The 16,191-nt window shown below is 47.3% G+C and overlaps 1 protein-coding gene across 16 annotated transcripts in view; it reads right to left on the reverse strand.

Annotated features, from left to right (window-relative positions):
* Nucleotides 1-4,389: 4,389 nt before the first annotated feature.
* The window catches only part of Ccdc30 (coiled-coil domain containing 30), a 78,852-nt gene continuing 67,050 nt past the window's right edge, over nucleotides 4,390-16,191 (reverse strand). For 15 of the 16 annotated variants that reach the window (XM_075945943.1, XM_075945942.1, XM_075945953.1 and 12 more), the window contains 5 exons: nucleotides 12,978-13,119; nucleotides 8,796-8,932; nucleotides 8,371-8,485; nucleotides 5,088-5,155; nucleotides 4,390-4,747 (listed from right to left, as the gene is read on the reverse strand). In XM_075945943.1, the coding sequence (XP_075802058.1) occupies nucleotides 4,552-4,747; nucleotides 5,088-5,155; nucleotides 8,371-8,485; nucleotides 8,796-8,932; nucleotides 12,978-13,119 (658 nt within the window). In that variant the 3' untranslated portion in view covers nucleotides 4,390-4,551. The remainder of the gene's footprint in view (nucleotides 4,748-5,087; nucleotides 5,156-8,370; nucleotides 8,486-8,795; nucleotides 8,933-12,977; nucleotides 13,120-16,191) is intronic. The other variant, XM_075945946.1, reaches the window with a different exon arrangement.

Genomic DNA, 16,191 nt, shown 5'->3' on the forward strand with positions numbered 1-16,191 from the left:
CCAAAGCTCAGGCGCAGGGGAAACCGATGGTGGTTCTCCGCCCCCGGAAGTGCGGGGCGGGCTGCCGGGAGCTTGCAAAGCAAAGCGTGCGACGTAGCAGCCCGGCAGGTCCACGCTGAGGGAAGGCGGGGATGAAGGGAGAAGATGCAGAAGCAAGGAAGTGCAGGCATCTTTGCCAAAGGCGACGGGCTACCCGCTCGCCTGATTGTATTAGTGCAACAAATGAATCTCCTTCAGGCAGCATTTGCTGAACCGTCACACTTGGTGTGTCGTTGTCTCCCCCCCCCCCCAGTTCCCTGAAGGGGCACCCACGAGAGGAGGACCCTCCGGGTTGTCGCCCTCCATATTTTAAATTGGTCTGATATGTAGGCTGGCTCATTCCCGATGCTGGAAATGTAATTTTATTTCTGCCTCAAGCTTCCAGCTCATTTCCCTCACCTTTGTGCTTGTAAATCGTGCGGGGCTTGGCATATTTAAAATAAACGCAGTTGTTTATGCGAAGCTCTAAAGGGCACCTAGTTGCCACCGCTGGTAGCTAAGGCCCGGAAGTAGAGACCCCTCCCCTGCCCCCTACTTCCTAGCCTCAATTACCACCACTCTCACACCACTCTCCTCAATTACCGAACAGGAATGTTAGCCATTTACTGGACACAAGGATGAAATGCCTAGCCTTTCTGCCTCTGTTGTGGAGGACATTAGATTGCTATGTCCTTTAGGGCCTTGAGGTCTTTTCTGAAATGTATTTTTTTCACCTTATGTTTTATTTTTAGACAGTCTTGCTGTGTTTCACCGGCTGGCTTCAAACGCACCATCTTCCTATCTCAGCCTCCCAAATGTTGGTATTACATACATGGTTTGCCATATCCTTTTCAAATTAGGGCTGAACAGATGGTTTAGGACGTCTGTAGGAGAAAAGGGGCAGTCAAAGAAACCTCCCGGGGCTCCAGAGAAAGAAATATACCATGGTTCTGAGACCCGAGCCAGTGAAAGAAATACTTTAGCCCCAAACCCAGAACCAAAGAAATACACCGTGACTCTGAAACCAGTGCCAAAGAAACACACTTTGACCCTAGAATCAGTGAAAGAAATATACCTTGGCCCCCAAACTAGAGCCAAAAAGCTTAGAAAGGCCAGTAAAGAAAACACAGTTTGGCTCCCCCGACCCCCATCCCAAGAAGTCATATCTATATAAGTCCTGCACCTGTTCAGTTTGCAGCGGCTCCTCTTCCACCCTGGTAGAGGCAACCACTCTCCTGGATTCTTCCCTCCCAGTGAATCTCTTGCAGGAGGTTTGGGTGAAGACCTTTTCCCAGAGCAGACCGAGCCAGCTGAGCACAGTGGGATTGTTAACACTTTCTCTAGGGGGTCTTCCCCTAGCAGCTGCAAGTTGTTACAACTTTGCATGGGAAGTCAGAGACAGAGACAGGAGCTGAGCGGAACAGGGCTGTAACCCTTTTCCTGGGGAACCCTACCCCTAGTAGAGCAGAGTTGCTACACTCCTGAGCACTGGAGCCAAACTGTAACAACTTCGCTAGGGAAGCCCTCTCCTGCGGCAACAGAGTTGTTACATTGGGGAAACCTTTCCTTAGAGCAGGGCTGTCAGCTGCTACCGCTATTCCCTGGCCTCTGATTGCCTGAATACTCTTCTACCCAAGCTGTAATGCTCAGAATTTTTTTTTTTTTATTTTTAATTTTTTTTTGGTTTTTCGAGACAAGGTTTCTCTGTGGCTTTGGAGCCTGTCCTGGAACTAGCTCTGTAGACCAGGCTGGTCTCGAACTCACAGAGATCCGCCTGCCTCTGCCTCCCGAGTGCTGGGATTAAAGGCGTGCGCCACCATCGCCCGGCTCGCTCACTATTTCTTGAATCCCGACTGCCAGGATCCCTAGCCATCTGAGCCACAATGCTTACAAGGTCCAGAGCATCCCAGCACCCATGTGACAAATTGGGTATCCTGCACATACCTGTAATCTCCAAGGAGGGTAGAGATAAGATGTTCGATGGCTTAGTGGCTTCCAACCTAGTTGAGAAAATGTGAACCCCAAGTTCAAGGAGTATAAAGATTGTTCTCTTTAAGAGACAAGCCACACCCACTCCCTCCCCCATCCGCTGAGACAGGCTGGTCTTCACTATGCAGGGCCTGCCTATCCGTCTGTCTCTTGCTGCTGGTGGCTCACAGCCCAGGACCAGCCATCTGCGGCATGGTCTCGTGTTGCCCTGCCCGGGACCGGTCACAGCTCAGGGACCTGCAGCATTTCTGTTGCCTGCTGCCACGGGGGATCCTGCATTTTTAATTATCCATTACAAGGAGAGCTTGTGCCTCAAAGTAATAGGTGGTAAATAATAGAGGAAGACTCTGGCTTCAGTGCTTGCATACATATGCGTGCACACACACACACACACACACACAAACACTTACACTTACACAGAAATACTAATTGTAAAAACTGCAGAGATGGAGGAAGGTATTCAGTGTTGAATCCTCACCTCTACATGGACACACACACACACACACACACACACACACTGTATTAAAATGAATGTATAATATGATAATGGCTGTTTTTAAAAATACTTATTTCAAGGAACTATTGTCAATCAATAGCTGCTGGGAGAGGAAGGAATCAGTTTTCTTTAATAAGTCTTAGCAACTGCTAAGTCGTCCATGCTTCATTGGAAGGCCACACAGCCAAGACCATATGAGCAGCAAAAACTGGTCTTGATGAGCTTTAAAAAAAGAACATTGGGGGCTGGAGAGATGGCTCAGTGGTTAAGAGCATTGCCTGCTCTTCCAAAGGTCCTGAGTTCAATTCCCAGCAACCACATGGTGGCTCACAACCATCTGTAATGAGGTCTGGTGCCCTCTTCTGGCCTACAGACAGACAGAATATTGTATACATAATAATAATTTCTAAATATTTTAGAAAAAAAAAGAACATCGGCTGGGCGGTGGTGGCACGTGCCTTTAATCCCAGCCCTTAGGAGGCAGAGGCAAGCGGATCTCTGTGAGTTCGAGGCCAGCCTGGTCTACAGAGCTAGTTCCAGGACAGGCTCCAAAGCCACAGAGAAACCCTGTCTGGAAAAACCAAAAAAAAAAAAAAAAAAATCAAGGCCCGGCGGTGGTGGCAGGCACCTTCGCGCCTTTAATCCCAGCACTCAGGAGGCAGAGGCAGGCAGATCTCTGTGAGTTCGAGGCCAGCCTGGTCTAAAAAAAAAAAAAAAACCAAAACATTGAGTTGGGTACATAGGGTAGGGGTGTGGCTCTGGGAGAAATTGGGAGAGGGGTTGATTATACTCAAAACACACTAGATGGAGTTCTCGAAGATCTAATGAAAACTTAAAATAAAAATCCATGTATTAGCAGGGTGTGGTAGAGCGTGCTTGCAATCCTGGTATTTGGGAGGTGGAGGGAGGAAGAGTAGGAGTTCAGGGTCATCTTCTGGCCCATCAAATTCGAGGCTCAGCTGGGCCACACGAGATGATGTCTCAAAAGTCCCCAAACAAAAATGTATTTGAAAAAGGACAAAAAGCGATTAACTCCAAAATGAAATGTGTTTTGATAAGAATGGTTAAGTTACAAGTTGTAGGGATAAGTCCTGCCCCTTGGGGGGCATGTTCGCCTCGGGCTAATGTTTGCCTATAAATTTGGCGAGTGTGCTCCCAGCCGTCTCTTCTGCTTTCCTGGTCTTCGCAGAACAGTGGTTCTGTAAGTCTATTTCGCCATTAAAGCTGTATATATATTTTTACAATCTGTCTGCATTCGTTTACGCCGTTACAACAAGTGTGTTTCTCTTAGTGTCCATCCCATTGCCTCTTATAAAGTAGTAAGCTTTACTTTGGTATGGTCTAAACAGTGAATTTACTCACCAGTGCTAGTCCCTCCCCTGCCATGCTTGATAGACATTAATTTTGTCTGGTGGAGGATTATTAAAGTTATTTTTTTAAATAAGTTTTTTAAATTTATTATGTATACAAAGTTCTCTCTGCACTTATCCATGCAGGCCAGAAGAGGACCCCATGTCTCATTATTAATGGTTGTGAGTCACCATGTGGTTGCTGGGAATTGAACTCAGGACCCCTGGAAGTACAATCAGCACTCTTAACCTCTGAGCCTTTGCTCCAGCCCTATTAAAGTTATTTTTAAAAATGAGTTTCGTAGGGCTGGAGAGATGTTACAGTGGTTTTGAACGCTTGTTCTTGCAGAGGGCTGGGGTTCAATTCCCAGCACCCACATGACAGTTCACAGCTGTCTGCAACTCCAGTCTCAGGGGAACCAATGCCCTTTCTGGCCATTCATGCAGGAGTAGACAGACACATGCAGACAAAACATCAATACACAGAAAATAAAACAAAAAAAACATTATCAATGGGTCTATCAAACAAACAACAACTCTATCTTTAGAAAGCTTTTAATGACTGTTTAGTCAGTGATTTTGGAGACTCCTTGCTGCTTTCCAGGTTGTTCTGTGAGACCTCTCCAGGTCAGTTTGCGTCTTTCCATCCATGGTCTGAGTTACTAGGTTCAGTTAGCATTGTTTTAGACAGCAGTGATGTCACAGTCCCAGCTTTTGGTCCCCTTGCATGTTGTATGTCCCTTTTAGAGAAGTCACATTTATATATCCACTTTCAGAATTCTGTGAACATGAAAGAGGTTCAGGGGACTTGGGGATTGCTGTTGTTTCTTCTGACTTATGTAGTTCAGTCTCCTGGAGATTTTCAGCTGACAATACCAAACCTGTTCCTGAGAAACTGAGAAAGGCCACGTGTGACGACATAAACATGCACACAGAACTTCCTGGCAGATGTGCAGGGCTACGGGCCTGTGGCATTGATAGGGACAGCATTCCATGGCTGTCAGGATCAAATAAAACAACAAAACAAAGGCTTCCGGAAGCCCATGCTCAGGAATTACCCTCTGCCTGAGATCCGCATTCTGTAGGACTAGAAAGGGGGTGAGGAGATCGGGGGCTGGGAGCAGATTCAAATGCTAAATGCAGGAAAAACCCCAAAGCTGTGTTTTCTCAAGCCAGGCACTGAACCGGTGAGGAGCCAGGTGTGCAGATCATGGCTGTCTGATGCACTGACTCACCTGGAGCTCTGCAAAGGTAGTATCTTTCTGAGTATTTCAAAAGCAGCATTGTCACTGATTATCGTTTCCTAAAAGAAAAAAATCATAAAATATTTATTATTTTTGTTTTGTATGTGAGTATGTGAATGTATGTGTGTATGTGTATGTGTATTAGATCCCCTGGAGCTGGAGGTACCGGTGGCTGGGAGCCACTTGATGTGGGTGCAGGGAAGTAAACCCAGGTAACTCTGCAGGAACAACAGTTACTCTTAACCACTGAGCAATGCTCCAGCCCTATTTAGTCTTAAACCATACAACATACTACAAGCAATATAAGAATAAAAGGGTAGAGAATGAATAGCTGCCCTCCCCCTTCCAGTGCCTTCCCATAGCTCTTGCCTCTCTCCCCTTCCTGCCCTCTTCTCTTCCCCCCTCTCTCCTCTCCTTTATTCACTTTCTTCGCTCTCTGTTCCACCATCTTCTCTCTCTCTCTCTCTGTCCCACCACACACACACACACACACGTTGCTAGGGAGCAAACCAAGAGCCAAGTGCATACTAAACAAGTGTTCTAACAACTGAACTACAGCCCCAGCCCAAACTTTTGAGGGGAGAGGCAGTAGCGATTGAACTAGGATGCTGAGTATCCCAGACAAGCATTCTGCACTTGTCTCTTTCCTGATTTCTTTCTTTCCCCATCACATTTATTTGTTTGTTTGTCTGTCTGAGTGCAGAGACCAGAAAACATCTTGTGGGAGCTGGTTCTTCCTTCCACCATTCTAGGGATGGAACTCGGTGGTCAGGCTGGCCAGCGAACATTTTCACCCAGTGAGCTGTCTTGCTGGCTTATTTCTTTCTCATGTGAGTCACTGTTAGTGAACTGAGGCGCTTGGTTGTATGTGATCCTGTAACTTTTTTGTTTTTTTGAGACAGGGTTTCTCTGTAGCTTTGGAGCCTGTCCTGGAACTAGCTCTTGTACACCAGGCTGGCCTCAAACTCACAGATATCCGCCTGCCTCTGCCTCATGAGTATTGGGATTAAAGACATGTGCCACCACTGCCTGGCCTGTTTTTATTTTTTTGTTGCTTTTTGCTTTGTTTTGTTTTGATAGGGTTTCACTGTTTAGTCCTGGCTGTCCTAGAATTTCCTAGGCTGTGTAGAGAGATCAGGCCAGCTTTAAGCTCACACAGATCTGCCTGCCTCCGCCTCTGGATTGCAGGGATTAAGGGTGTGCACCATGGCTGGTTTTTTCGTTTGTTTGTTTGTTTGTTTGCTTTGTTTTAAGATAGGACTTTGTGTATGCTAGGCTGTCACTCTACCAACCAAGCTACATTCTCAGCCCAGCTCTGTTTTTTACTTTTTTATTTCATTTAGTGCCTGTGGGTATGTGTGTATGTATATGTGTGCGTGTGTATACCCTATACATGGTCAGCCCACTCTGTTTTTTAAGAAATTTAATTATATTTTAATTAATTTTATTAATTAATTTGTGTGCAAAGAAGAGAGGACTTGACTCTCTTCTTTGACCTGGGGGTACCAGGGAATGCTTAGGTCTTTAGGCTAAAGCCACCCTATCAATCAAGCTTTGTTGGTTTTTGTTGTTGTTGAATGTGTGTATGCTGTTGTTGCTCTTGTTTGTTTTTTTCCCTCGGTTGAGAGAGTCTTACGTACCCCAGATTGGCCTTGAAATCATTAAATAGCAGAAGCTAGTCTTGTACTTCTAACCCTCCTGCTTCAGACTTCTCTGTGCTTGGATTACATGAGCCACAATGCCCAGCCTCCATGTAGTCTTTTAGCTCCAATTGGTAATCCTATCATATTTATTCGTGTGTGTGTGTGTGTGTGTGTGTGTGTGTGTGCCTTTCTGTTCTGGAGTCAAGGCTTAAGGAAGTCTTAAGACTCTCTTTGTAGTCCAGGACTCGGCTGAGTTGCTGGAGCTAATGGTTGATGAATGACTATGTAGAAAGTTGAGAAAAAACTCATTCCAGGGCTGGGGAGATGGCTCAGAGGTTGGGAGAGCTGGCTGCTCTTCCAGAGGACCTGAGTTCAATTCCCAGCGACCACATGGTGGCTCACAACCATCTGTAGTGAGACTGGTGCCCTCATATGGCTAGCAAGAAGGCAGACAGAACACTGTATACACAATAAATAAATAAAAAATCTTAAAAAAAAAACTCATTCCAGCAAATAGAAAAACTATTGGCAACCAGGTCCTATCAGTTTTGCTTTGGATGACGACTAGAAAACAAACACCTCGTGTAGCTTAGAAATAGCCTCCTTTGTGAGAATAAACAAGATACAGAACTTATAGCAATTGTGGCAACTCCACAGTCACCAAATCTGTGGAGAAGCATCTTCCAAAGGGGATGCCTTGCAGGGGATGCACACATGGAAGGGAGGAAGCAGCCTCTACCCTGGATACAGCATCAGTTCTGCTTACTGAACTCCCTCCGTCTTCACCAGTCAGACGCTGGACCTCGACTGAGCCTATACCCATCTCCTCAGTTCTCCTTGGCTATTCATCTGTTTTAATTTGAACATGTTTTTCTCTGACTTGGTTGTTCTCCTTAGTCTTGACTCATTAGTAGACTAAACTGGCTTCACTGGATCTTTCTGAGCCTCAGATTTGTTTTTCTTTCTTTCTAAACAGGGTTAGACTAATACACTGTCAACAGGCTTGTTCAGAAGGAGGGATATCTGGGAAAACAGCATCCATTCATTCTAAAGCATTCTATTGTGTCTGTCTGCAGATACGGATAAGTATGATCTATATCTGTCCACAGATATGGTCATGTATGAGCTATGCCTGTCTTCGGATATGGTCACGTATGAGCTATGCCTGTCCTTGGATATGGTCATGTATAATCTATGCCTGTCCTCGGATATGGTCATGTATGAGCTATGCCTGTCCTCGGATATGGTCATGTATGAGCTATGCCTGTCCTCAGATATGGTCATGTATGAGCTACAGTCCTTGCCCTCTGAGACCTCACTGCTGAGTTATTGATCTAGAGAAGAGAAAAGGTAATGACAATGTAGCACATTAAGAAAGATGTTCAGAGGCATACACAGATGTCTTTGGGAATCACACAGGGTAAAAGTGTTATCAAAATTGACCCAGGGATGAGCAGGGGTCACCAAGAACAGTCACAGGTTTGCTACTCCATGTCTTCTTGAGAAGCCTCTGTCACAGCTGACTGTGTGGCCTGGAACAGGCTATGGTTCTAGAGGAAGCCAAGAGAGGGCAGGGTGAACCCGCGAACCAAACCTTAGAGTCAGGACCCAGTACGAAGTGCACATCTTACTTCCGCTCTGCGATTCTGGATGCTCCTTATAATGCGTTCTAGGAGACTGATTTGCTGCATGAGCCGGAGGCAGTTTTCCTGCAGTTGCTGGTTTTCTTTATCCAGTAAAAACGCCCTAAACATGGCATAAATCAGAGGCATAGCTAGAAATGTCTTCCTTGCTTCCTCTCTCTTTCCCTTTCCCCCTCCCTCTCTCCTTCGCTTCCTCCCTCCCTTTTTTTCTGTGCAGGGATCGCACACAGGGCCTCATGCACGCTAAGCATGTGCTTTACCACTGTTATACAGACTCCCCCCACCCCGACACCGCCTTTAATGCCACGGTGCCTGTCACTTGCTCGGACACCTGGAAGCAGAAGTCAGCAGAATAGACTCGCAGACGCCCCCTCCCCACAGTCCCCAGAAGCACCTGTGTCCGCTGCACCTACTTGCTCTGGATTGTAGAGACTGTGGACTTATTGCTGCAGATCAGTTCTTCTTGATTTGTTACTTGTTCTAGCAGCTTCCTCTTTTCCAGGAGGAGGATGTCATTTTGGATTATGATCTGACCCTGGAACTCCTTCTCCTGGGGATGAGCACAGGGGACAACAACATACACATGAAAGACTTCAGTCTGCTCCCCTGGCTTTTTATTTTTGATTCATGTATTATGTATAAAGTGTTCTGGGCACCACATCTCCACCATGAGGTTGCTGGGAATTGAACTTAGGACCTCCAGAAGAACAGTCAGTGCTCTTAACCTCTGAGCCATCTCCCAGCCCCTGTTCCCATGTCTTAACAGGAACTCTTGCTTTCTCTCTTTCTGGCCCCAAATCTGTTGGCACCTGTCTGCTGCCAACATGCTTACTTCTACTAGATGCCCTCCTGTTGGTGGTGTTTACTTAGGGAATATATGCATTCTCAATTAGAGAAATACCATGGTGGGCTGGGCGGTGGTGGTGCACACCTTTAATCCCAGTACTTGGGAGGCAGAGGCAGGCGGATCTCTGAGAGTCCCAGACCAAGACAGCCTGGTCTATAGAGGGAGTTCCAGGACAGTCAGGGCTACACAGAGAAATCCTGTCTCGAAAAACAAAACAAAACAATAAAGAAATACTGTGACAGCCAATTTCTAGCAAGCAACAGTGTCTTTCCTGTACTTTAATCCCAGTAGGTATCAAACCACCAGTAAGTGCAACTGCTTTCCATGTTCTTGCCCCTGGATTTATTTCCATCTGCTTTGTAGATATTTTGTTGTTGTTTTGATATACTCTATGGTGAGAGTCTTGCCTCAGCCCCTTGAGTGCTGGGTTTGTGGCCTGTGTCACCATGCTCAACTTGCTGTGTTCTCTTTTAATTTGTTAATTTATTTTAAGTAATTAGGTGTGTATGGGTGTGCACCACAACATGTATGTGGAGGACTAGGTATAAGCAGCAGGAATCAGTTCTCTCCTTCTGCCATGTGAGGCCTGGGGATTGAACTCAGGTTGTCAGGCTTGGCAGCAGGTGCTTTTACCCACTGAGCCATCTAGCCGGCCTTCAGTTACCTTCATTTTTAGGCAGAGAGAGAAAGTTAAGAACTTAGCCTCCTGTCCGTGCCTTAGACAAATCAAATTATCACATACCTAGTGGCCTTATGTGGCAAATTGACTTTATCGCCATACTAGGGGCCTACACGTGAATCAAGATGTTGCCAGGGTTAGTTCTAGGGACCCAGAAGGTCTCCCTGTCAGTATTGGAGACTGAAGCCAGGGCCTTGTGCCTGTCAGGGAAGTGCTCTATGCTGGACTGTACCCTGAGCCCTCACAGGGAGCCTGTTCCAAGCCTCCTCCTGTTGCATGGTTGCCGGGCATCCTCCATGCTCTCTGGTTTTATAGACATCCCCTTTCCCTCTCCACTTCTGTCCTCATGAGATGCTCCTTCCCATGGGATGTGTCCTTGTCTCTGCATCTGCCGCTCCTCTTACAAAGACACAGGCAATTGGACTTCAAATTTGCTCTCATCTAGGATGACCTCATTTTAACTGACCACACCTGCAGAGGCAGGCTTTCCAAACTGGCAGCTTGCATCTGGTACTCTATGTAAGAGACATGAATTTGGAGGACACTGTCTTACCAAGTTTGTGCACATATACACCCAAAAGACTAATTTTTAGAAAAAAGATTTCTTTTTATTTTATGTATATGTGTGCTTTGCCTACATATACATGTGTGCGAACCATATGCATGACTGGTACCCGATGGAGCCAGAAGAGGGTGCCAGATCCCCTAGAACTGGATGATTATGAGCCACCGTGAGTGTTCTGAGAACCAGACCTGGCTCCACTGTAAAAGCAGCGAGCGCTCTCAACTCCTGAGCCGTCACTCTAAGATGGATATTTCCATTTGTAGGTGAGACAATGGCAGATTACTAATGAGGCACCTCTTCAATATCCTATTTGGGTTGGCAACCCTAAAAATCTTGCAGGTCCTTAGGGGATTCCTTACATTCAGGCTGGTGCGGTTAGCTGGGTTGGTAAAGTGCCCTGTAAGCACGAGACCTGAGTTTGATCCCTAGAACCCACCTAAAAATGTTGGAATCCCAGCCATGAGTGGTAAAGAGATGGGGATCCCTGGGCCGCTGCTGGCTTTAGTCTCCTTGGTGAATACCAGGCCAATGAGAGAAAGGAGGAACTCCATGCATGCTCTGGGAGATGACCCCTGACCTTGTCTCCTGACATCATTCACATGCATCGACATAGATGCAGTCATACACACACGTGGACACACAGATATGCACACACGCGGACACACAGATATGCACACACGCGGACACACAGACATGTACACACAAGGATGTATGCACACACGCGGACACACAGACATGCACACACAAGGATGTGTGCACACACGCGGACACACAGACATGTACACACGCGGACACACAGACATGCACACACAAGGATGTGTGCACACACGCGGACACACAGACATGCACACACGCGGACACACAGACATGTACACACAAGGATGTATGCACACACGCGGACACACAGACATGCACACACAAGGATGTGTGCACACACGTGGACACACAGACATGCACACACAAGGATGTATGCACACACGCGGACACACAGACATGCACACACAAGGATGTGTGCACACACGCGGACACACAGACATGTACACACAAGGATGTATGCACACACGCGGACACACAGACATGTACACACAAGGATGTGTGCACACACGTGGACACACAGACATGCACACACAAGGATGTGTGCACACACGCGGACACACAGACATGCACACACAAGGATGTGTGCACACACGCGGACACACAGACATGCACACACAAGGATGTATGCACACACGCGGACACACAGACATGCACACACAAGGATGTGTGCACACACGCGGACACACAGACATGTACACACGCGGACACACAGACATGCACACACAAGGATGTGTGCACACACGCGGACACACAGACATGCACACACGCGGACACACAGACATGTACACACAAGGATGTATGCACACACGCGGACACACAGACATGCACACACAAGGATGTGTGCACACACGTGGACACACAGACATGCACACACAAGGATGTATGCACACACGCGGACACACAGACATGCACACACAAGGATGTGTGCACACACGCGGACACACAGACATGTACACACAAGGATGTATGCACACACGCGGACACACAGACATGTACACACAAGGATGTGTGCACACACGTGGACACACAGACATGCACACACAAGGATGTGTGCACACACGCGGACACACAGACATGCACACACAAGGATGTGTGCACACACGCGGACACACAGACATGCACACACAAGGATGTGTGCACACACGCGGACACACAGACATGCACACACGCGGACACACAGACATGCACACACAAGGATGTGTGCACACACGCGGACACACAGACATGCACACACAAGGATGTGTGCACACACGCGGACACACAGACATGCACACACAAGGATGTGTGCACACACGCGGACACACAGACATGCACACACGCGGACACACAGACATGTACACACGCGGACACACAGACATGCACACACAAGGATGTGTGCACACACGTGGACACACAGACATGCACACACGCGGACACACAGACATGCACACACAAGGATGTGTGCACACACGCGGACACACAGACATGCACACACGCGGACACACAGACATGCACACACGCGGACACACAGACATGTACACACAAGGATGTGTGCACACTCGCGGACACACAGACATGCACACACAAGGATGTGTGCACACACGCGGACACACAGACATGCACACACGTGGACACACAGACATGCACACACAAGGATGTGTGCACACACGCGGACACACAGACATGCACACACAAGGATGTGTGCACACACGCGGACACACAGACATGCACACACGCGGACACACAGACATGCACACACAAGGATGTGTGCACACCCGCGGACACACAGACATGCACACACAAGGGTGTGTGCACACACATACACGTGCATTAAAAATAAAGAGAATTCATCACACTGAAAGATGGAAGCTGGGGCCGTGGCTAACCATCAGTGATTTCAGTGCACTCTGGGCTTTTTTTTTCCTCACCAGTTCAATCTTTTGTTGCAGTTTCCCAGTTTCATCTTCGAGTTCTTTAATCCTCTTATTTCGTATTTCTAACTCATGGGTTAGACGGTCCTTGACCTTTTGATGCTTGGCTTTGTAGCAGTGGTGTTTGTCTTTGTAGTTTCTATAAAAGCAAAATTCAGTTGCTGGGCACCAGATCTCATGACAGATGACTGTGAGCCTCCATGTGGTTGCTGGGAACTAAACTCCCCACCTCTGGAAGAGCTGCCAATGCTCTTAACCTCTGAGTCATCTTTCCAGTCCCCCTCGTTTTCTTTTTGTCTTTACAGAATCCATGAGTTTTGACTGAGCAAGGGTTGTCTTGAAAAAAAAACTAAATCAATCTAAATATCTAAATTAATAGCTAGATTTGTCTAGCTTTTGTTATGGCTACATAAATCCATGTCCATTTTAGCTAACAAAATATAAAGAGGAAGCCAGCGTGCCTTAAAGGAACCCAGCGTGCACTGCTGTCTCTGCCTGCCTACTGACTGAGATGCGGCTGTTGTAGTGTAGAGATGTGTCTGGGTTCCACGAGGCTAGCCTGGTCTAGTTCTAGGACAGTTAGGGCTACACAGAGACACCCTGTCTTGAAAACCAAAACCCAACTAACCAACTAACCCCGGCTACAACCACCACTACCACCACCACCACCACCACCACCACCACCACCACCACCACCACCACAACAACAACAACAACAACAAAAAGTCCCTACAAGATGCTCGGGCAACAGCAAAATAATAGAAGCCTAGGCTTCTGATGCAGCGAAGCTCCATGCAAGCCTGGACTGCTTATGTCTGCACTGTCAGCTAAGACAGAAACACCCCCACATACTGCATGCCTCTTTTCAGTTCTTTAGGCAGAGTCCTGCTGTATAGCTTAGACTGGCCTGGAACTCACTATGTAGCCCAGACTGGCCTCAGACTCATAATCCCAGTGCTGGGGTTATGGACGTATATCACCATGTCCAGTTTTATATCTTCTGCTTTGTGTGTGCATATATGTGTGCATGCGTGTATGTGTGTTCATGTGTACATGCAGGCATGAGTAAATGTGTGGTTAATTAGAGAAGCCCAAGGTCGATGTCTGGGTGTTGCCCTCCACCTTATTTTTTTTTAATTTCTTTAATTTTTTAAAAAATTTATTTATTATGTATATAGTGTTCCAGTCACAAGATCTCATTATAGATGGGTGTGAGCCATCATATAAATGCTGGGAATTGAACTCAACTCAGGACTTCCGGAACAGCAGTCAGTTCTCTTAACCTCTGGGCCATCTCTCTAGCACCTGCCCTCCACCTTATATGTAGATAGAGTCTCTCACTGAATCTGAAGCTCACCCCTTTGACTAGGCTGACTGGCTAGGAGCTCCAGGGATCCCCTGTCTCCTCTTCTCCCTCAGCACCAGGGTTACAAAGATGACTCCCTCCCATGCACAATCTCACTTCCTTTGGCATTGGGACTGAGTGGCGGGACTGCTCCTGGGTATCGGCATCCTGGGGCACATCAGAGGTGGAGCACCTCACAGTGCATCAACCTCCTTCCCTCCTCCATATCTCCCAGATGTTCACAGGGCCCCAGCAGATTTCTTGGTTTTGAGGCAGTGCCTCACATTGCGGCCTACGCTGGCTTTGAACTCCTGATCCTTCTGCCTCTACTTTCCGAGAGCTGAGATTATAGGTGTGTGCCACTACAGTAAAATCACGACAGTTTTCTTTTCTAAAGCACTGTGTCTCGGAGGCTGGAGAGATGGCTCAGAGGTTAAGAGTACTAGCTGCTCTTCCAGAGGACCTGGACCCACGTGGCAGCTTACAACTGTCGTTAACTCCAGTTCCAGGGGATCTGACACCCTCACACCAATGCACATAAAATGAATTTAAATGAATTATTAAAAAAAAAACTGTGCTTCGGAGATCTGTGCTCTTCAACTCTGGATACATGTTACAAACGTATGGTGATGCTTTGGGAAAACACTGACTCCCCTTCCCCTCATAGATCTTGATTAAATTCATGTATGTCAGTACTCAGGCACATGCAGCCAGGGTTGGATCCATTTTTCTAAAGGTCATGCATAAATAACATGGAAAATTATCCAACCTCACAGATGTAACTCCCTCCCCCCCCACACACTCAAAATAGAGTGGAAAGCCCTGGCTAAGTGTGTATGTAAATAATGGGAGATGGTGGGTGACGGAAGTCAGACATGAAGAGAATACCGTGCAAAATGAGTCTGTTCAGAAATCTGGAAAATGCAGACGTCACAACAGTGGCTTCCTAAGGATAAGAGAGAGCAGCAGACTGCACACAAGCAGGAGACAGTTCAGCAGCAGGGGACATGTTCCACGCCGTGATAGAGGTGGGAGTTACATGCATATACACTTGCCACAATGCATTGAGCTGTGTATTAGTTTTTTGGACATGTGTTTTACATACATCAAAATGTTGGAGGAAATTTTCATCAAGGTCCCCTCTCCCCTCGACTATGGTACTCGCCACAAAGAAGGATGTGGAGAAACAGCAACTCCTCCAGCACGATGGCAGTAGAGGAGAGATGCTTTTGAACGCTTGCCAGTGCATTAATGAGGCATAGTACTATTCACTCATTGGACCACTGAGTCATTCCAAACAGAATCAGGGCTGTGGCGGGATGGCTGGCGGATTCCCGCAGGTCTAGAGCCAGCAAAGCTTTTCCGCTTGCATTTTTTGCTCTTTGCGCTGTCTGGCGCCAACTGCTGGCTAAAGCATGAAATACACTGAGTAAAATAGTGTAGTTTCATAACCACCAGTAGGGGGAGTTCTGTAGCAGGTTGGTACCAGCATGCTGACGATTTTGTTGCTAGTAGTGCGATAGTGAGACTTGTGCCTGGCCTCAGGGAGGTCCTAGGAAGGCTCCACGGAGGCAGGTGACAGGTAGTGATGGCTAATGTGCTTGGCCAAGTATAAGCCAAAGTCTCAGCTTTTGAGCTCCCAGGTTGTCAGGCGTCCAGTGCACATACTGTCCAGACCGAGGAAAGGAAGTAAGAGAGAGACTGGAGAAATGGCTCAGTGGTTAGGCACGCCTGTTGCTCTTCTAGAGGACACCAGTTCAGTTCCCAGCACCCACATGGCAGCTCACAAGCATGGGTAACTCCTATTCCAGGGGTTCTGACACCCTCTGCTGGCCACCAAGGGCTCCCACAGAGTGCACATGAATG

This window comes from Microtus pennsylvanicus, chromosome 13 (assembly GCF_037038515.1).
Source record: "Microtus pennsylvanicus isolate mMicPen1 chromosome 13, mMicPen1.hap1, whole genome shotgun sequence".
NCBI classification, from domain to species: Eukaryota; Metazoa; Chordata; class Mammalia; order Rodentia; family Cricetidae; genus Microtus; species Microtus pennsylvanicus.